This window comes from Eumetopias jubatus, unplaced genomic scaffold (genome assembly GCF_037043125.1).
Source record: "Eumetopias jubatus isolate StellerSeaLion01/CBP00866 unplaced genomic scaffold, mEumJub1_p1.0 scaffold_6, whole genome shotgun sequence".
Taxonomy (NCBI): domain Eukaryota; kingdom Metazoa; phylum Chordata; class Mammalia; order Carnivora; family Otariidae; genus Eumetopias; species Eumetopias jubatus.
The window spans coordinates 34399437-34422767 of record NW_028274812.1 but is presented as its reverse complement, the minus strand read 5'-3'; the positions used below and the strand labels follow the sequence as shown (position 1 = coordinate 34422767).

Here is a 23331-nt window from a genome sequence, read left to right as displayed (position 1 = left end):
GGATGGTTCAGTTCGTTGGCTAAGAGAAGGCAATGCAATTTCAGCAAAAGAAAAGCTCTTTGCCTTCTGAAAACTGTGCTTCAAGAACGAAGTGAAATAAAATTTTTCAAAAATTATAAGGTTGTTGGTTGCCATGTTACCATAAATTAATCAGGTAGCTCTCTCAACCCGCACCCCTCTTTTGCAGGCCTCACAATACAAAGGGCCCCTTAGGCACTTCATCAGTAATGATGGACTCTGATGGACTTGACTTTACTACATTAAGTCACTTCTAGCCTCGACTTGGAAAGCAAGAGAATCTATCCTCACCTGGTCAATTTCCACAGATGACTTTTTTTTTTCCTGGTCTGCTAGAAAATGCATCTCTTACCCAAGATTTTTCCATGTGTAAAATGTGATTTTATTACAGTATTTCATTCATTGTCATTTCCAGAGACTGAATACTTTTCTAGACAAATGAACTTTTGAATTTAGTTGTTTTATATTTCTTGCATTTTTTTTTAAATGGAGAGCAAAGAGCCATAATTTAACCTTCTCTTGACAATTCAGGACCATAACCCTAAACACCTATTTTTGTATTGTGTACAAGTGTGTGTCTTCTCTTGATTTTCAGTGTCCTCATTCAATCCTGAAACAACACTTTGTCCACTGTCCTTCAGCTTCCTCCAAAGGTGTTCTGTCCTGTAGCAAACTGCCAACGTGGGCCTCCATGCCTAGTTTTTGGCCTTTAGTATCCACAGAGCGGTGTTACCAGACAACCAACGTCATTATAGAACAAGAATTTACTCGAATTAAACATAATTCAATTAGAATCCAAAGGCACTAAATAAAGACCTAAGAACTAAATATAGGTGTGCATCTAGGATATAGGCTTTACCAGTTATAACTTTAAAACTATGATCTTAAAAATTTCTGCATAAACCCTTAATGTTCAGTCTCCAAAGTAGGATGAAGAAGTATTATTAAATTTCTATTGTATATGATGGACCCAACAAGCCAGAATCCTATTTATATAATAACTCAAGCTATCCTGAACGAGTTTGTCAGCAGCACCAATATATAGAGCCACTTAAACTCACACCTAAATTAAATGCATTTATACCTTCAGGGCACATTAAGTGGAGTCAACATGGTCTTCCAGAAAAACCTCCAGCTCCAAAAGTTGAGTCACCAAAGCCAAGTCTTAGCATGCCATATAAAATATAACCTGTTTCCTTGTATGAGAAATAGGAATCAAAATATCTACCTCATAGAGATCATTTGATAAATAACTACAGAGCATATTTTCTGAGATACAATGGTACACAAAACACAATAAGTAGTAGCTACATTTTCAGACTGAAGCCCATTAAGGTTATGAAACCTGATCTCCACATTTAAGAGGAGAAATCTGAATCTGCTGTGAGAGATCATAAAGAATTAACAAAGACTACCTGATGCTGCAAGAAAAAGGAAATGAATAAAAAAATGAAGTCAACAGAGAACAATGTATTTTTACATAAAGCTCACTGCTTATTTACAGAAGCAGGGGAGCACAGAGTAGAAATGGAATTTAAGGTTTATCTGCTTACACACCTGCCTCAGAGTGATGAATAAATATTCATTCCATCAACCACGCTGAGGACTTGTGAAAAGCTTATATGCCCATGCCTTCCAGGAGACGTATGGATAAATGGTTGTATAGGTGAACAGATGCATATATGTATAAATACAAGAATACACTGATAATAATTACCAAAAGCATGGCATCTTAATAGCTTAAAGTATTATTTTATATATTATATCTAATGTAAATTCACAACCAGGGAAGACTTAATAATAAAGTTAGATACTGAACTAGACCCCAAAGAATGGGGTAAGACTTCCTTGGTAAACAGGGAACAACAGAGAGGTAGAAATGGGAAGATCATTTCAAGCTTGGGGCACAACATGAATAAAGTCAAGAAGGGAGGTGAGCACAAATGTTAAGCAGAGAATAAAATAAGAGAGGAAGTCTTAAGTCTCTGAAATATATAGGAACTTATATTTTATTCCACTTTTGAATTAACAACTTAAAAGCCAATGTCTTCATTTTTTTTAAATTAGACTTTAGTGACCTTCATTTACAACCCCTTCCATCTGTTGAGATATAGACTGTCACTATCCTGATAGTCTGGGAGCATAAGTCATCTCTTCAAGTCAAATGGTATGTATTCCTTTACTTTTCCCATTAGGTATAAAAACAGATTCTTAATAATATATGGTAAAACCTGGAAACAAGCTAGATGTCTACCATTAGGGAAATGGTTGAATAAATTATGATGCATCTTCACAAGAGAGTATGGCATATCTATAAAAAAGAATGAGAAATATTTCTGTATATTACTATGGAGTGATCTCCAGAATATACTAAGTCAAAAAAAAAAAAAAAATTCTAGGTTGAGAAAAGTGTGTATAGTGGGCTACCATTTACCTAAGAATGGAAGGATAAACCATAAAGTTAAAATGAAAAGGAGTTTACCTAGAAGGTAAATTTACTTGTAAGGGGAGGGAGAGAACAGAATGATGGCTCAAAGACAGAAGCCAGACTTTTAATGCATCTTGGTTTTAAATCTGATTTCTGGACCATGTAAATATTTTACATGCTTACAAACAAAATTAAATTTCAAAAAAGCAATCCTTAAAAATTGAAAATAAAACGAAACCATTAACCCAACCAGGTATTCAGTTGGTAGCTTAACCATACTGAGAATAACTATCCTATGCAGCCTAAAGCACAGTCATTTTATTATTACAGTCCTTTTGGGATATATCTCAAGGACACAAACAACTGACGAAAAGAAAAACAAGTATAAACTGTTTTTCTAGTAATCATATTGTTGATAGCAGTGGTAGTATTGTTATTCTGAGAATGCTGGGCATTAACTGAGGATACAACAAACAAGTAATTACATGTGTTCTAATTATATCACCTGGGGTATCCTGACAATGACTATTTTCGGCATGGAAGAAAGAAGATAACAGATGTACTTCTGGCCTTTGAAAAGGCTTTTAGCAATGACCGACCCACAGAAAGGAACAGTCCTAGAGTCCTGATCACAGTTACAAAAATATACTTCTACTAAATGGAACCACAGTTTCTTACAGAAACAGGTATTTCTAGATCTAGAGCAGAAACTATAGTAGATAAAGCAGATACCATGGGAAATTGTGTCTAGGGTCATGTGAGGTCTACATCTATGAGCGAAATTCTGTTTTTGCAAGAAAATTAAAATATAACAACACTAATTGGTCACTGGTGAAAGACACGAAGGAAGCAAAACAATGAACACTGGAAAATAAAAACCGTTTTCAGAAAGGTTTTCTTAAAAGAAGTATTCAAGTTAACAAATGAATAAGAGAAGAAATGAAAACATCTTGTCAACATTAATAAGCGAATGGATCAAGCATTAATTAGCAGCAGCTGCTAATTGCACAAAAAGAGAAAGATAATCAGCTATTTTGTGTCTCTTGATACATGATCACATATGAAATAATCTTGATTAAAAAAAAAGAAAAACACACTGAATCTGATAAATCTATAGTCAAACAATCTCTAAGAAACAGAAGAACATGAGGAATTAGAGGGGGAAATTCTCTACAGCTTAATAACCAGGTTTCTTCAACAAATAAATTTTGAGGGACAAAGAAGGAGAAAAACGGATGGAGAGAAAGGGAGGGAGGGAGAGATTAAAAGTCTCAAAAGACATATAGACCAACTGCAATGCATAAACCTTATTTGGATCCATATTCAAACAAACCTGAAAAAAAAAATGAAATTTGTGATACAATTTGAAATTCAAACACTGACTGGATATTGAAAATTAAGAATTGTTAGCATTTTTTAGGTACAGTAAGGGGAATCTGGGCACATTTTTTAAAAAACCCTCTTTTAAAACTACATACTGATATATTTATAGATGACAATATGTAATTCAGAGATGTGTTTCAAAATAACACAGAATGGAGCACTGGTAGGGGGTATGGAGAGGCAAGGACTAGCCGTGGATTAATGAATGTTGGGGCGAGTGGGGAAGTACTGGGAAGTTCATTACACAATTCCTTTTAGCTTTTGTAGGGTGTGAATTTCTACAAAAATAAATAAATACATGTATTTTTCAAAAATGTAAGACATATTCAGTAGTAACAAGAACACTCAGTACATGGAGGTATTTGCTACTAAAAGAAACCAGGGCTCCTTGAAGAAACGGATTCTTTCAAGTCAGAGGGAAGAAAAGTATAAAGTGAGCCTGGAACATACAGATGAAAGCAAAGAAGTCAAAGAACGACAGCATGTTAAAATGACACAGGAACCAGGCTGAAGGGCTCCCAGGGGTCAAATTTAGGGAAATTTGAAAGAAAAATAATAATGATTTATAAAACATTGAAAAAAGGAAGCCCTCCATCCATAGTGATATTCAAAAACAAAAAGAGAAAAGGGAGGGCAAGTATTACAGAAGATTGCCAACCAATCATAACAGAAGGAATAAAAAAAATCAGAAAATCACCATTTCTCAAACACTAGTTTAATTATTGTTTCAGGCAAGGATCACAAATGTACAGTGATACTGGTGGGCAATGGTTGTTACTGACAAATAGGATATTCACCCAGTCCCAAGGATCACAAATTAGTATTAACTGCACAAAGGAAAAGTATCTTCGTAACAGGGAGATGTGGTGAACATCTCCTGAATGAAGGAGTCAAACTTCCATCACCAATAAAGGGACCGTGTGATGCCATGCCTCTCTTCTGATGATGCAATCAGAGGCATAAACCTCCTCTAAGCAGTAGTTTGGCCAAAAACGTTTAACTTGAATCCAGTCACGAGGAACAAAGTCGGAAATCTGATTTCCACGCTTCAAAAATATTAAAGAAAAAGCAGGGGACATGATTTAGATTCAAGGAAACCAAAAAGATATGACATTAAATACAACATCGGACCCCAGAATTCCAGATGGGGGTGAAGAAGGTGGAAGATATAAATGACAATATCATGACAGCTGGGAACATTTTAATATGACCATATGTTAAATATAATTATTGCTTTAGTGTTCAATTCCTTAAGTATTAAAGCTGTGTTAGTATGTCTTTGTTAAGCTAAAAAAAAAAAAAAATTGCGGGGGTGGGGGGTGCCTGGCTGGTTCGGCGGGTAGACTATGGGCCTCTTGATCTCGGGGTCGTTGAGTTCAAACCCATGTTGGGCATAGGGCTTACTTAAAAAAAAAAAAAAAAAGTGAGGGGTCCCTGTGTGGCTCGGTCAGTTGAGTGTCCAACTTTTGATTTCAGCTCAGGTGATGATCTCAGGGTTGGGAGATGGAACCCCGCTGGGCAGCTCTGTGCTCAGCAGGGAGTCTGCTTGAGAGTCTCTCTCTCTCTCTCTGTCCCCCTCCCCACACTCTGATAAATAAATCAATCTTTAAATTAAAAAAAAAAGTGAGCGCACAGCTGATAGCACAACATATAAACAGAGAGATGTAGAAAGAGGAAAAGCAGAGGTTGCAAAACATTAACTGTTAAATGGGTCTACATGAATCCTGCAGGGGTGTTTGCTATACTACTCTTCCAGCTTCTCTATGGATCTGAAATTTCCAAAATAAAAAGCTGTTGAAAAATACATTCTTCTCTTTTAGTGAAATCTGAATAGTGTACTACGTACAGGTAACGAAGCATCACGGTCTTTGCTCTTCTGGGCCTTCTCCTTGGAGCTGTCCTTCTGACTGACGGCTTGCTCTGCAAACGATACCTCCAGGTTGATGTCTGTTTCAGAGGCAGGTACCTCCTCAGAAACCAGTGGAATGAGCTCTTTTTCACCAACAACTAGGCTACAATCCTGGTCTGGGAAAAAAAACCAGAAGGTTCAATTAATATATTTTCTTTGTTTCTTTTACTTCTTTACTTCTTTACATCAACTACATAAAAACCTTTGGGAAAAATACTATTTACCATAGTCAATAATTAGTGGATACTTTAAAAAGTTTACCCCAAGAATCCTACCAATGGCATATGGAGGGTATAGGAGGGAAGGTGGAGACTGAAATCCATAGTTCAATTGTGGAATCTTTCTCTGAGGTCACAATTCTTAGACTGGGTCGACACGTCCAACATTGACAGATGATCTCAAACTCTGAATGAGAAGCCTCACAAAAATGTAGTAGACTTAATCGTGGTTTTATTTTACAATGGGAGATTAAAAGCAAAAGCAAAAAAAAAAAAAAAAAAGTGGGGGAAATTAGTGATACACCATTTCAGTTTCTCAGAGTGAAACAGATTACTGGAACAGACTTCTTCCACACCCTGCCTTTCCTTTCTGGAATGTTATCCACCTTTCAGAGGAAGAATTCCAAAATAAGAGTTAGTGCCAAAAACTTGCCACAGTGGGAGTCAGGTCTGGAAGTACCTGGTACAGGAACCCAATAGGTTTTGTACCCAATTATATCAAAGACTATTAAGGTTCTCACAACTATAAACCTAGTCAAATAAATTCTGGATATTTACATCAACATTTTAAGGCTATATAATTAGTTTAATATTGTTTTTTGTCTGTCTGTTGTTAACCTTCTAGGAAAGAATTAACATTGGCAAGCCTCTTTGCTGAAAACACTAGCTTTAAAGCTTTGAGGAAAATAGTTCTAACTGACATAATTCGGTAAGTTTTTGGTTTTAAACACAACTCACATTAGAAAAACCTTGGAACCAATAACAGGATTACTGTTTTTTTCTCATTGCAGACTTTTAAGTCATGGTGAGCAGCTATGTATTACAAAACAAACTTACATAGCGCATTTGCATTCTTCTATACTAACACAAGGCGATAGAAGGTAAAGTAAATTTAAAAATTTAATAAAGGCATGCCATATCTATACATGTGTTATTCCCACTGCTGCCTTCAGAAAAATATGTTTATAATCATTTAAATTAAAAAAAATATGTTTTTGTTTCACCCAATAGAAAATTAGGAATAAATCCAACTCTAGCCTCATTACTTCTGTTTGATAAGCAGGGTGGGCCTCTGGGCACGACCTGTGCTGTCCTGGGCCTCTGCATTCAGAAGGACCCCCTTCTGGGTTTAACGCTTTGCTGTTGCCACCTTGGAATCTCAACAAGAAGTCCCACATTTTCAGTTTGGACTGGGCCCTGCAAACTACATCGGTGGCCAGGTAGCATCTCCCAGTTAAAATAATAAGTAAACAGTGACCGATGCCAATTCCAAAATTAAGAATGAATTTGAAGCTCCTTGATGGTAATTATCTGATGCCATCTATGGCACGTTTATATACTATTTATGTTGCTATTCCAAGAGCCTGTGCAAAAATTTTTAATTAGAATAACTAAACCATTTTACAATTAATTTTTAAAGTATTAAGTGTCAAAGCACAGTTTTAGTTTTCCTTTCCCACTGGCTTCCACTGTTACATGTTTTACTGAGAATATGTATGTTGGTTTCCTAGGAAACCATTCTGGTGGGGGGGAAATGATTAGCCATTTTCTTAAATTAGAAGCTACCTTTCCAGAAGCAGAGTGTTTATGGACAAGAATTTTGAAACTATTCTTTTTTTTCCCTCAACACCCCCATATCACCCCTGCCCCACATAAAAAAATGTCCTGTGTTGGCTGCTGGAGGGGAGAGGATGGAGGGATAGGGTAACTGGGTGATGGACACTGGGGAGGGTATGTGATGTAGTGAGCACTGCGTATGATATAAGACCGATGAATCACAGACCCGTACCCCTGGAAAAAAAATGTCCTGTGTTGATTTCAAAGTTGAGAAATTATAATTAAGTTACAATATATTTAATATATACGAATTTCCTCCAAACTGTGGCAGCAAAAAAAAAAACAAAACAAAACAAAAAAAAACTTGGAGCATAAGAACCTAAGAGTTCAAGTGGTAGATCAAGTTAAGTTAGATAGTAGGAAAAACAGTTTCAGGGGTAATAGGCATTGCTACAAGAAATGGATGGTGAATTGGCTAATAAAAATATCTATGAATCAATGACCTACTCTCATAGAGAAAAGTTAACAGAGAATTCTGACATAAACCTTTGACTCTTAAAGTCCTAAAGTGTAAACAGTATAATTTCTTTATTCTCTTTTGGTTTTGAAGCGAATAGCCCTGGGTTATAAATATTTTACACAACTCCTTAAAGTTTTTCAACTGTTCAAAATATTCCAAAGTGCCTTTATTTTTAAAAAGAATTATCCCTCCTCCAAAGAAATCAAGAGTAAATAAGTAAATATACATACAAACATGAAAGTTTTAAAATTATTTGGGCATTATTAACGTTCTAAGTGTATGTATAAAAACGATGGGCCATTTGCATACATTTGCATAATTTGATGAAAAGAATAATACTTAGCTGATTAATTAATTTGAAATGTGATAACCCTTGCAACATTAAGACTGCTGTGACTTTTTCATTTAGAATAAATATCTTTCATTGAACATACATAAAAACCCAAGTGTAGGAAAACATTTAAAATAGACGAGGTCACCCACACCTTCAGATTTCAAACAGAATGAGCTCCATTTTTGAACTCCAGACAATGTTTTTCTGTGCCCTTCGTTCTAAACCTTTCAGTATGTACATGGCACTGGCTAATTCACTGACCATCGAAAGACTATGGCCTTGCCTACAACAGGTGCAGTGGTAAAAACTCAGTGACTCGGACGCTGTTACACATATTGTCTTATTATTCTGATCGGAGGCTCTATGCCTACCTCATAGCATTTGGGAAAAAGCAGATGTAAATCAGGCAAGTCTGTCATGTTTTACTCGGCAGCTGCAAGCCAGCCTGGAAAGTACTCTTATAATGAACTTGTCTTCCAGAATTTCTGTTTATAGAGCCTACCACCTCTGGCAAGGGAGGAAAACATCAAGAAAGGACAAAGTTTTCCTCAGTATTCATTTAGCAATCGCCAGGCACCCTTCCCCAAAGCATACTGACATTGGCACAAAAGGTTCATCCATCTCTCTCGATGACCTAGCTCTCTAGCAGGCCAGTACTAGGTCTTCCAGCTGGCTTGCCGCTTCAGTGTTTGCCGGTCTGCAAACCTGGGGAAACACCCAGTGATTTCATTCTGATATAAAAATATACATACAACTAAAGAAACCTCCACATAATAGCAAGGGCTTTGATAGATAGAAACATATAGACATGTCTGTGTCCATACACACACATGCACACACTTATTTACTTATTTCTAAAGGCAGGGGTGCAGGAGAGAAGTTCTGAGAAAAGTATGGAAGGAAAAATAGAGATACTGATGTTCCAAGCCTCCCACACGTCGCATGTAATCTTGGACTAACCCGATTGTGATGAGAAGGCGGGAAACACTTCCCAGTCCTCCACAGTCAGCCTGATACTCTTCCCCTACTACCTCTAATCCCAATACAACACTATTAATGGCGTGAGCACTCCAGGTGCCAGGTCTGAAGAACATAACCAAAACAAGGACGAGTCCCTGAGCTGGTATCTGGCAACCACAGACCACCTCTGTTACAGTTTTTAAATAACACAGTAAGGATTAAATTTTTAAGGTTCATTTGGAATATTTTTTTTCATTTTGCAAATAAGGGGAAAAGCTACAAATTCTTTCCTAAGTGCTAACGAAGTCTTAATACTTATTTTCACCCATGGTATAGAAGAGAAAAAGTATGAAAAGAATTATAATGAATTCCCCAAAATACCGTTTTTTAAGACTTTATAAACCTTCTGAAGAGGAATCCATTTATGAATTAAGAACTTGTGATCTCAGAATGGAGCTCCAAATTCTTCAGGTCCACTCACTAGCTGTATGGCCTTGGGAAAGGGACTGCCTATCTCTAAACCTCCATATTGTCATCTGTAAAATGGGTTCAGGACAGTACCTACTATGTAGAGTTCTTGAGTAAATTAAATTAGGTAAACATCTTCACAAAGTACCTGGAACATGGTAAACAGTTGGGAAAACTGACTATGCATAGAGATGTCAGAACAGAGCTACACAAACATCAAAAAAAAAAAAAAAAAAATCAAAGTCCCACTATATTCCCAACCTTATGTAATTATCTATTTGGACACTTTATATTAGCATTTTAACAAAATCTGCTGACTAGAATTGAAGGTGAATGTTTTAAAAGGTTGTATCTCTTTGTTATGCTAATAAATAGGAAAATACAAGAGAACAGGTCCAACATACCATCTTTTCCTTGATGTTTGTTTTCATCTGTTCTGACTGACTGTGAGTTGGTACCATCTGGAGCCTAAAGATAGAAAGTGGGCCACTGAGTCATCTCCAACTCACAACCAGAGAAATGGTATTGTAAATAATCCCATTACCAATCTTCAGATACAAGAAACACACTCAGAATTATAACCACCACAGAAAAAAAAGTACTATATTTATAATCAACAAGCAATCATCCAACAAATATTAGATTGCCCCCTAGGGGCACAATACTAAGACACAATACTAAGCCCTGTAGGGAATATGAAAAACATTAAGAGTGTCCTTGCCAGTGGGGTGCCTGGATGGCTCAGTCGGTTAAGTGGCTGACTCCTGATTTTTGGCTCAGGTTATATCTCAGGGTCCCGGGATGGAGCCCCACGTCAGGCTGTCAGGCTCCATGCTCAGCGGGGAGCCTGCTTGAGGATTCTCACTCCCTCTCTCCCTCCACCCTTCTCCCCACACTCTAATAAATATATCTTTATTAAAAAAAAAAAAGTGTCCTTGCCATCAAGCACACCACTACTTAGTTGAGGGGTAAAGACAAACTTACAGAAAACTGGTAATATCCAGTAACAGAGCAGATAAACAAAATGTGGTCTATCCACACAATAAAATATTATTCAGCAATAAAAAGAACTTAAGTACTGATACAGGCTACAGCACGGATGAACCTTGAAAACGGGATACTAAGTAAAAGGACCCAGTCACAAGCTAGGATTCCTTTTCTATGAAATGTCCAGAATAAGCAAGTCATAGAGAGATACAAAGTAGATTAGTGGTTGCTTAAGGGTGAGGAGGAGAATACAGGAAAGCCTGCTAATGGGCTTTCTTTGGGGAGTAATGAAAATGTGCTAAAACTGAGGTGACGGTTATAAATCTGGGACTATACTAAAAATCGCTGAATTGTAGACTTTAAATGGGTGAATTAGATGGTATGTGAATTATTTTTTGATAACGCTGTTATAAAACAAAATTACAAGTTGACATGTAAGTAATAAAATAAAAATTCTTCAAATTAAAAAAAAAGCCAGTAATAAATGTGAGATAAATTAAAACTAAATTACCAAGCAGGGAATATAAGCTCAGATATTCAAAGAAACTAATTTTCAAAGGGGTTAGGGCAGTGACACCTGAAAACTGTGGTCCTCCAAGGGTTTATAGACACAGTAGGACATGGCTGGCTCCCCTCACCAGTAAGTGTGGCTGGGCAATACTTCGTCCTTCCAAGTCAGTCTTCAGAAGGAATTCAGGAATCAGGAAGGGGAGTCTAGATCAATCAGACACAGAGGTCTGTCTGAAAGAATTATTTTTTAAATAATCACTCTATTGGATTTTCATCTCCATTCAAATAAAGTGTTTGAAAGAACGACAGAGCCTACATTTCACCTCATGCTGTTGGCCGGGAAGGACTCTCCCCTTCACCTGCAGTCTAAGAAGAGTCTAGAAAAAAACCAGGGCAGGTACATAGCGGATACCAGTGCACCTCTTAGGGGTAGACGTACTCAGGACAGTGACTACTCAAATCACAGAAGTGGTATGAGGGTCGGGACGCTCCTTCAACCCCCCTCAGGACAGAGCAAATACCATCCTCCCTTCTTCACCCACAAGACTGTGGAAGGCCAGCCCTCCACAGCACAATGAACACAGTAGGCAATGCTAATCTTCCACACGAACACATATTTTGGTGCATGTGGTCAGAACCGTTTTCCTTAGCAAGTGAAGGTAACAGTGCAGATGGTATTCACTTCTGTATTATATTTCCCAGTGTCAGCAAGGGCTTCATGAGGAAGCATTTAAAATGGAAGAGCTGAATTTGTACTTATTTGAGAACAGAAGAACTGCAAGTGAAGATGGCTGGCCCATGTTTCCTTGAGGAATCGGGGACATATTTCTAATGGGTGGCAGTGTTCCAATTAAAGGCATGCAGTGTAAGCAAGTTAACGTGATTTTAATTTACTTGTGCTATTTCTCTCTTAATGGTGCCATCAGATGATACAATCCACCCATGACCTTCGAATCAAACCATGTGGCTTAGATATTATTGGGAATTTGCTGGAAAATGCTGCTTCTAGCCCTGAGTAGCAACATCCTCTTGGAGACTGGCACGAATCCCATAGTAGATATTTTGCTTAGACTCGGTTCTCTCCCCCTCCCCCTTTTTACTTCCTCTTAACTCCCTTAGCGAGGGTTCTTTAATTGGGAAGGATATGTCATAATACTGTATTTCCTTACCATTCATTTTCCTACATCTGGAAACCTAGTCCAGCCCTTCAACCCCAGTGGTTGTCCCAAATAATCACTGGGTGGTAAGCAAGTGTTCAACTGCCTCTCAGGCACAAGAGACCTGCCTGGAGCAATCCAGTGACCCCAAAACTCCCATCAAATAGACCGGAGTTGATCCACAATTGCCCATGCAAATACAGTAGCAATCTGAAGCTATTAAGGATTTCTCAGAAGAATAAAGTGTCTACAAAAAGAAAAAAAAACCCTCTACATGACAGAAGGATACCTTAAATATCTTTTAAGGTACCTAAAGAAAGGTACCTTTCTTTTTTTAGAATCATATGATTTTTGTTACCCTTCATTTGTAGTGTAAATAGAATCTCATGTTCAGATTACTTAATATCAGAATCATATATGGAAACCCAAATACAGTAGGCTACGTCGTGGTTAAAAGCACCTACTTCGAAGTCACACAAATTTGGGTTTACTATCTATGGGACATTAAGCAAGTTACTTAAAGTCTATGAGCCTCAGCCATAGAATGGAAATGGTAATACCTCACTCACAGGATGGCTGTAAGGAGTAAATGAAATAAGGCAAGCAAAGTCGTTAGCACAGCAAGCGTTCAGCAGTGGCGGCGGTAATTAGTACTACTATCATCACTGTCCAAGATTCCTTTTGTTTGTTCTCATTCCAACAACCCTCCTGGGTCTTCTAGGCCGGGACTAGTCAGTACACCTGAGAATAATCCAGAATGTAAATCCACTTTAACCCTAAGAATACCATTTCGTTCAGCTGACATTTTTTTTTTTTTTAGAAGCAAGATTTTCCTGATAAAGGAAGAGATGATATTAATTTACCTTTTGTGCAAGCTCCTTACGTGCTCGTGGATGAGTAACGAACAGCCCGCCAAGGGGGTGTTCTAGGCCACCGAGGTCTCTCACTTTCACCATGCCTACCCTGCTCTCTCTTCATCCATCAGTCCCACAGTCTCTCCCCGCCCAATTCCAACAGCTTCCATTATAAATTAATCATCTTGACAAATATTTACTCAAATCTTCTATGTGCTAGGCACTGTGTTAAGCACTAGACACAAAGGGGAAATTATTTCATGTTTCAGGGTTCCTGCTTTCTAACTATACTGCAGTTAGCTCCCTCACCACCCCACCCTACACTTGAATTCATCCCCAAATGAGCCTCAGGAAAAGCAAACATTCCTGCAGAAGTTAATAAATAAGAAAGAATCCCTTACCTCCCTACTTTTCTATAAGTAACAATTGGTAGTCCCATGTGTGAGCGGTCAGGCCATTCCTAACACTGCAAGGACAACTAATGCAAGGATTATCACACTGAATTTTAACTCGTTTAATTTTCCGCCCCAGCAGTATAACTTCTAGAAGGACAGGGACTAGGTCTCTCTTGATCCCCACCAGCACGGAGCTTTAGTGGCTGGCATACAAGTGCTCATTAAGTTTTTAATGATCTGAATTAAACTGGATTGGTTCAACCAGTTCAAAGCAATTATTCCTTTGCTTTAACATCAAAAAAGAAAACCTACTTTTTCTTTTGACTCTCTCTGTTGAGCAAATATGTCTCTGACGTCAGGAATCTGGTACTGTTTGTTTTTTTTCCTCAAGGTCTGGGAGACCGTTTCTACCCGTTTCTGAACAGCAGCTGCCTGGGTCCGGGTCAGTGTTGACAAAAACACCATGCTTTCTTGGGGATCTCCAGCAGACTCTCCAAAGAGATTGGACAAACCAGCCTCCTTAAGCCACTCTTCTTCCAGTTCTCCCTCTAAAGACAGTAGAGAAAAATGGGGTTTAAAAATCACAAAACATGAAAACTCACATTTTTTTAAGCTTTTCAAACACGCTTACTGACATTCTTCTATCAAAATCAAACTGCAGTGCTAAGAATCATTATCTGAAACTTGGACAACTGCCATCAACTCCAGCCACAAAGATATCAAATTTTAGGTCCATTTCATATATACTCAATTAAAAATTATAAATGACTTCACATGTGATTAACCTCTACAACTTCCCTGCAGATTAACTAGGGCAAGATAGTACTGCCCCCTTTCTAGAGATGAGCAAGCAATGAAAAGATAGCTTACTTCCATCAAGTTACAGAAGGAAGTCAATGCTGGAGATATCCAATAAAGCCCTGTTTCTTGGCTTAAATTCAGCACTGCCCCAGAGTCCAACACTAATTGATGGAAAGTCTTGTTTTCTCTGTTCACTGTTGCTGACATGGGAGTATGGCAAAAAAGTAAAGAGCATGCAGACATCAGGAACTAATCAATTTCAAATTAAGTTTTTAATCCCCGTAGTAAGCACATCAGATTCATGTGTTTTTGTTTTGTTTTTTTTACAAATTAAAAAAGCACACTATTTTAAGCAAAAATATAGAGAGAGAGATTATGGGAAGCTAATTACGTAATAATTCAGAATACTGAAAGCAGAAAGTAAACAGTAAAGTAAATATTGTGTAAGATCTATGAAAATTACAGAAAAACAGATAACGAGAATAGATTCCTTTCAAGCACTAAGTTTATAGAGGAAAATGAAAGACGGATGACTTGAGACCCAAAAGACCTTCATCTACACTCCATTTCTCCACCTGCATAGCCACGTGACTTTGGACAAGTCACTCAGCCTCAAATCTACTCTGTTCTCTCATCTATAACCTAAAGCTTAGCTATCCGGGCTTCCTCCTAACCATGAGAGAACATTACATGGGAAGAGCTTTGCAGAGCTCTACCATGACCTGTGTATCCTTCCACATTGTATCAACTCCTTGAGGGCAGAAATCTAGTATTAATACCCTCAGTTTTAAGAAACATAACATAGTGCCAGGCATTCTGCATGCTGGGCAATAAAACTGTTTATGGACATAAGAAAGTCAGCCATTATCATGAATGCTGTTAAGGTAGAACTCAGTATACACGTATGAAACCAGTTTGCCAGGGGAAAGAAAGCAGATATTGACATGATAGGTAAAGCAAACAAGATTTGAATACAGAATCACTTGATCCATTAAAAAGTAGAGGTGAAATTCAAACCGTCTAAGGTCAAAGAAAAAGCATGGGGATGTAGGAACACTCCCAATTCTTCTTGATAATCACATTATGAACAACAATCTCTAAATTCATTTTAGTCTTGGAAAATTATGAAACAGATAAATGACACACAACTATGTATCAGGCTTGAATGCTATATTCTGTGGAATATTTTCTCCTTACTCAGCAGACAACTGGTATGCTGCTTCCATCCTGAAACACTGAGACAGAACGTTTGGGCCATGCACTGATTTTCTCAAGTAAGTTCAATTTTACTGGTAAAGTGAGAAAGAATGAGAGTAAAATAAAGGAAAACCCAAACAAAAGAATGACTTGATTATAATCTTACAAATCTAAGAAATGTTAAATTAAGAAAAATCTCTAATTTCTCTTTTTAAAGTATTATTGGTAGATTTTTCAAAAAAATGCCATAGCAAGGGGGAAGAAATCTATGTATGTAGATTCTGTTTAACAGCTCAGTGCTAAGTCATATACTTAAGAAGTCCTCTGCTGAAAAGGAGATCATTATTAGTGGGTCAGGAGGCACTCTTATTTTTTTGGCATCCAGATCAACTGACACCCCAAAAACATACTTACAAACATATGGATGGCACAAGGCAGAGAAAGAAAGTTAAAATGGGACGCCTGGCTGGCCCAGTTAGTAGAGCAGGCAACCCTTGATCTCGGGGTTGTGAGTTCAAGCCCCATGCTGAGCGTGGAGCCTACTTAAAATAAAAATTGTTTTTAAATGTTTTTTAATAAAAAAAAAGAAAGGAAGAAAGAAAGAAAGCTAATATAATAGATGCCAGAATTGGTCATCAAAAACTTGGTGACTGCTTGAATTACGAGACTGAAAGAAACCGTATGAATTTTAAGGGGAAAAAATGTTTTATATTTCTTCTATAATATCAAATATAGTAGTAGAGATTGTGGGAAATATAGGTGGAAAGAAACTGGAGACAAATTATGGACCAAATAAAAGAAAGAAGCAAATATGGAGGCTGAAAACGCTAATGCCATACACTGCCCAAACCTATACCCTCAGGCTAGCTGGCTAAACCTGCAGCATTATATCCAATCAGGTATATAAGATGACCAGCACTGAGAGAGGTCTGAAAACCACCAGAAGGGCTGGTATGTAAATCTTTTTTTTTCCTTCTGGAAGGACTTGGTGAGGAACAAGATGAGCATCCTCAAACATTTGAACGGTTATCCCGTAAAAATAAAATAGGCTTGTTCTGCTCTTCCAAAAGGCAAAACGTATGTCCAAGGTAGAGGACGGCAGATCGTGAATCAATAAAGAACATCAAGCCAACTCAAGCTAACTGACCAATGGAAAAACAGCATTACTGCAAAGGAGGGAGCTTTCCAGCAGCATCTATACTCACTAGAGAACAATCGACCATGTGGCTAGAATACCACGCAGAAGGAAGGTTAGATCAGTTCAAAGACCAAGTCAAATCCTAGGGGGCTATGATACAGTAAGCCTAGCCAACAAGATTCTAGCCATCCTCAGACGAAGTGATTTTCCTCATGTTACTTAAATGTGGCAGCCGCATCCATAAATCTGCCACAAACAAGTAATTTTCAAGCTGAAAAGCCAACTAGCATGATCTTAGTTGGGTTGTCCTAGCTTTAATTCTTCCTGCTGCTCTTATGTCCTCGTCATTCCCCTGTGGTCATCCCCCAGAAATACGTATACAAACAAAGTTTTACTTATTTAGTTTTTACCATCAGGCTCTTTGACAACCACCACCTCTTGATCTTGTCTGTTCTCACTAGATTTCTTGATATTTTCTAGTTCCGTCCAATAGTCCTCCATTGATAGTTCATCCAGAGAATCCTGAGAACTTGATCGGTCAAATGGAGGCTTTTCGGGAACTTTGGTGATTTCCTGGTTCATAGTGTACTGGCCATATTTGCGACTATAAATTCAAAAGAAAACACGGTTCATTTTAACACATGAGGAAGTAGTACAAATTCTAAGACATCAGAGTACTGACTGAACAATTTGGAAAGTTCATAAGTTCCCCTTCACAAAACCAAAGAGATCTGTATTTTGAAGCTATATACCTTGAGATACCAGTAATTATGCCTGTAGAACGAACAAAAAGTTTCACTGGCAAAAAAAAAAAAACCCAATAGCAATGTGATAAACCATTTTTCCTTTCCATTTCACATAAACTATTTTAAGACTTCTTTAAACCTAAAACTGTTCTTAGAAAGCAACAGGTTAAATCTTGACTAGAGGTCATTAGTTAATTGAGTTTTTTTATACAGTATTCCCTTTTTGTCACTTATACGTACAAACAAAACTCAGTCAGCCCTTATATAGCAAATATCTGCAGTAAATACTTCTCCCTCTCTCTCTGCCCTCCCTGCTCATGCTCGCTCTCAAATAAAGTATTTCAAAAATATATATATATATATAATTTGAGTGGGGACAATTGAGGAACTAGTGTTTTGTTATTCTAATTTCAAATTGCTCTTTCGTCTCCCAGGAGGATGTTAGGAAGTAATACTCTGCTACATTGGTTTTCTTACTACACATATGAAAAAAAAAAAAACCATAAAACAACATTCTTTAATAGTATGTGAACATTTTCACATTTAAACTGGCCTTTCCCATAATCATTTAAAACAGTAGAATTTAATACTGCATAAAGGAGAGGGTCACTAAACTCTGGTCAATTCTACCTAGCAGTTTAATTCCAACTGGTTTCTTAGAAAAAATCAAAACACTTAATTACCTATTGCTACAAATAAATATAACTGACTACTTAACTGTAATATGCTAACAGGGCAGTTTTATTCCTTTGAAGATGGTTCTCTCTGCCCTGATTACGTACTTTAATAATGCCGGTTGCATGAATGAACAATCGCTATGATATCTCCCCAGTAGCAAGTCTGGTGTGGTGATGGGTGGGCGTTAGGAGTAGGGCCAGCAGGAGGAAGTCTAGACATATTTGTGTGCTTCTCTTTCCTCCAGTCTCCATTGTCCATTGTCTGCCTCCCCCATCCCTTAATTCAGGGGCACTTCCTCCCTCCCTGTCCCAACCGTCCTGTTTACATCCCTGTATCCCATCCTGGTCCCTTGCCCTTGCCCCACAGGCCACACCTTCAGTGTTGTCATTTTAGAGTTTACACTCCTGATTCTTAAATTAAAATGTGAATGGGAAAGCTATCTCTCTCTTAAAAACAAAAACATAAGTTCTATTTTTATTCCTGTGATCAGCAGCTCAACCTATCCACTTTTTTTTAAAGATTTTATTTATTTATTTGACGGAGCGAGAGAGAGCACAAGTAGGCAGAGTGGCAGGCAGATGGAGAGGGAGAAGCAGGCTCTCCACCGAGCAAGGAGCTGGACGTGGGGCTCGATCCCAAGACCCCAGGATCATGACCTGAGCCGAAGGCAGCCGCTTAACTGACTGAGCCATCCAGGTGCCCCTATCCACACATTCTTATTCCTTAATCCTGCTTTACCAGGATAGTTAAAGCTAATTGACAGAATGTCTACCAGATTCATTTTTGGTTTATTTCATGTCAAATACATAGATGCCCCATCCTTCTTTTTGTCTTCTCTCTCATTATAAGACTGCCGTAGCCCTAATTCCTATCTCCCGCAACCCTTAGTTCCGTGGGAGACCACAGTAAGTACTGTGGAATGTGTGAAGTATAATGACTAATGCCAAATAATTTGGTTTATCTGCTCACAGAAAAGAGGTACAGTTGAACTAAAAGTACATTAAGCTTTTCATTTCTGAAGGAATGTGTTTATTCTGGCAACAATTTTCCAGTAAATTTCCATTAAGATAGCATGTGCAGAAAAACGCAAGGGCATTGAGCAACAGCACTGTTACGTAAATATACCTTCTATATCAAGCCCTGCTTTCAAAACAGGCATAAAGCAGAAATCTAATCGCCTAGTGCTAATGAATAGACTCAATATTTTTACTTTAATAAGACTCAAAGTTGAATAGGTTTTTTATAATAACCTGATGATACGGAGTCTTGGAATGGAGGATTTTTTTTTTCTTTTTTGGATCATTGGTAAATGTTGGAAGAAAACATTTTCTTTTTTAAACATTAGAGCACGGGGAGGAGGGAGGAAGCAAGCATTCAGTGGTAGACCACCCTTCTTAGCACACCATGGATGTTACATTTTCTCTAAAAATGTAGCTGAACATTTTTTTTGAATTAGTTTACATCAATAAACGCGTTGTGTCACTTCTTTTCTTAGAATATACTCTACTTTTGCACTCCAGACAGGCAATGGCTAAAAGTGTGGCCCTTCTCAAAACTGTTCTGGTAGGAAACCAGTTAACTGGTTCCTCTTTTCTGTTTCTAGAAGTACGTTATCTGATACCACATTCATTCTGCAAATTGGGTTCAAGACCATAAAGTCACATCTGCTAGATATAATGAAGTGCAGAGCAGAAATATTTTACATTTCCAAAAGGCCCAAGCCAACACATGGTGCTAAAATCAAAGAAACGTGAAGTTTGTACTATAGGCAACAACCAATTACCCTCTCCTGACTTACTTGCAAACAATTGTTTTTCTTCCTTACTTGCCCTCCAGAATCCCATGTGCCAATCATCCCAGGGCCACTCTATAGACACTCGCACATTTCTCACCTTTTACAGCTCTAACCACGAACTAGTATTATCGCCATGCCTTTTTTTTTCCTGGGCGCTAACATTATCAGCAAATAGTAACTTAACAGACCCTTACGGGCCTTCATGGAATGTCCCTTCTTTTTCTTCTTGCTCACATGTTCTTATGCTGTGTTTATAAAAAGTGGGGTTTTGTTTTATTTTCCCCGGGTATATTTTATCCTATTTTTCTGTGATATATTCCCCCCTGGTCAGTGAATTTCACACGCAGTGTTATCATTCATGCCTCTTATTTATTTTGTCATAGAGAATGTTAACTGATCTGACACAATTTGTTCTTCACGGGAGGTGGGCGGTGCCATACATTAGATGGTGGTCTGCTAGAAGAAAACAAGCTGATTGATGATTCATCCTAGGACCAATACAGAGAAATGACAGGCAGCTATATGGGACCAGGTACCAAATGATTCAGGTTCTACTTAACTATCCCTATGATTTTGGAAAACCATTTGACTTCTCTAACCTTGACTTTTCCTATCTATAGAATGGGAAGAATACCAATAGCCTTGACTACTTTGTGTGTTCCGAGTTACCAAGGAAGAATTCCTCCCGAAATGCCTCCTGGGTAACCACGAAGAGCAAGCGCAACTTAGTATCACTGTTAAACCTACTTACTATAAATAACTGCCCCTCCCATAGTTTAATAAGGTCACCTTTGCCCTCTTCTAAGGTTCAGAAAAATTACTTAACCTCTAGGACAGCCATTCTTGAACATTCTGGTCTCAGGAATCCTTTATACACTTAAAAATTTTCAAGGACTCTCAAAGAGCTTTTGCTTTTATAGGTTATATCTTTTGAGGAGTACACTACTAGCTATTAAAATTGGAAAGAAAAATAATATATTAATTCATTTAATAAGAATAAACATCTTAACATAAATAACTTTTTTGGGGGGGACCTATTTTCCACACCAAAAAAAAAAAAAAAAAGTAGAGGAATAGCATTGTTTTACATTTTTTGAAACTGTCTTTAATGTCTGGCTTAATAGAAGACATCTGGATTCTCACATCTGCTTCTGCATTCAATCTTTTCTGATACTGCACATCATGTAGTCTCTGGGAAACTCCCCTGTGTTTTCATGAGAGAATGAGATTGAAAAAGGTCAATAACATCTTTGTGTTATGAAAACAGTTGTGATCTCCTAGACCCCTAAAACAGTCTGGAGACCCCCCGGTGTTCCAGGACCACACTTTGAAAACCACTGTTCTAGGATTTCTCAAAAACAACACCTAATGGATCTCAAAAAGCACTTTTCGATTCTTTTTTTTTTTTTTTTAAGATTTTATTTATTTATTTGACAGAGAGAGAGGGAACACAAGCAGGGGCAGAGGGAGAGGGAGAAGCAGGCTTCCCACCGAGCAGGGAGCCCGATGCAGGGCTCGATCCCAGGACCCTGGGATCATGACCTAAGCTGAAGGCAGACACTTAACGACTGAGCCACCCAGGCGCACTTTTCAATTCTATGGGCAACGAACGCTCCAGAAAGCCTTACTGAAAGAAACAGCCATGCTTTCCTGGTAACTCTTGACCTACTTCTTTGTTTATTTTAGTTTAGTTTTACAGCCTTTCATCAAAACTGGGACTTATTCCAATGATATAACCATATTTAATTTATACTTCAATGACAAAGAATAGAACGTCATTTAAAAACCCCTGCTTTGCCAATGTCTTTCATCATTTGCTTTTATTTATCAACTATAAGGGGCAGAAATTCTCTCTAAGCTTCCCTCTGGGCCAGTGCATTTGAAAATGTGCATTTTCCTTAACACTCCTTTGTCATCCATACCTCTTCCTCAACCATCTCAAGGCAAATTTATTTGGAACTAGGATGTTTCTTTGAACTCTTATTTAACAATGTGGTCCAATCTCTACTTTCTGTACCCTGTTGCTATACTCATCAGTCTGTCTCCTGTTCTGACCCTTCTAGATCTAGACACTTTCATGGCCCAAAGTCTGCTTCCCTCAAGTCCTCTGATGCTAAGATTCAGTTGTGTTTCTTTTATTTTCTTACAAGATCCTCTCTAAAAGAGCTACACTTTCTTTCATGCTCCTTATCCCAACATTCATTTCCAATGCACAGAAATAAGTGCCTGGATTGGGAGACACAAAACAGGAGAATAAGGTTTATTTTTGTTTGGTTTCTTGTTGTGTTTTTAATGCACCAAAAAACAGCAACAAAACTTCTTACACCATAACTTACCATTAACCATAATGACCAAGTATATTTTAGATAAAGCCATATTTATTGAAGCATAAACTTTAGAATGATACTGGACCCTAGGGATTTAAACCTATCCCATCATTTTCTAGATGAGTTAATGAGGTCCCAGGGTTAAATTTTCCCCAAAGTCACCCAGTAAAGTGATGGTAGAGCCAAGATTAGTGTCCTCACTTCTTCTTCAGTGGTCATTTTATTATACCAGACTAGAAAGAGAATTTACTTTTTTTGCATCAGACGCTCCAATCTTTCTCAGTTTGTACCGCACACAGCAAAACCAAAAGTGATCATGTTGCCACAGTCTATACTTAACACTTTTAAATGACCAGTGTACCTACCTAGAGAAAAATACATTTAACAATCAAACCATCTCTCTTTAAAATGCATGAGACATCTTTTCCAAAGCATTTTCTAAAATATGCTTTGTGTCACTCTAGGACGTGACTTCAAATATACCTGTTTTTAAAACACTTTGTTTTGAAGAAGTTGGAAATTTTCAAAAATGTTTAACTCACTCTGCTTCTCCTTTTTTATTATCTGTGTTTAAAACAACAACAACAAAACAAAACAGAAAACGAAAAAAACGGTGTTTCTGCTGTATGGATTTTTCTTTTGCGGGGTGGGGGGGGTGGGAGGGTAGTGGCATTAAAGAAGGAATCACTGCCATCAGGAGATGGCCAAGCTATTAATACTCCATAATGGCCCTGTCCATCAAAATACACTGAATTTGAATGACTATGAAGATCTGCAGCCTATGAATGACCCAAGTCATTTCTTTACCTTGGAAGTGAATGCCTACTATTGTTTAGCTGAAAGCAGTAATTATCAGAAGTGGCGCTGACATCCAGGAAGAAAGAACACTGGAAATGCCCGAAGGCAGTGAGAAGTTGATTAGAAAGCAATACCCCCATGGCCTCTCCCGCA

The 23331-nt window shown here is 37.8% G+C and overlaps 1 protein-coding gene across 5 annotated transcripts in view; it reads right to left on the bottom strand.

Annotated features, from left to right (window-relative positions):
* ARHGAP18 (Rho GTPase activating protein 18) overlaps positions 1 to 23331 on the bottom strand; it is a 121292-nt gene that overhangs the window by 40678 nt on the left and 57283 nt on the right. For 4 of the 5 annotated variants that reach the window (XM_028125336.1, XM_028125337.1, XM_028125338.1 and 1 more), the window contains exons 2-5: positions 17245 to 17438; positions 14011 to 14246; positions 10200 to 10263; positions 5676 to 5854 (exon numbers count right to left, since the gene is read on the bottom strand). In XM_028125336.1, coding sequence (XP_027981137.1) covers positions 5676 to 5854; positions 10200 to 10263; positions 14011 to 14246; positions 17245 to 17438 — 673 coding nt within the window. The remainder of the gene's footprint in view (positions 1 to 5675; positions 5855 to 10199; positions 10264 to 14010; positions 14247 to 17244; positions 17439 to 23331) is intronic. The other variant, XM_028125340.2, reaches the window with a different exon arrangement.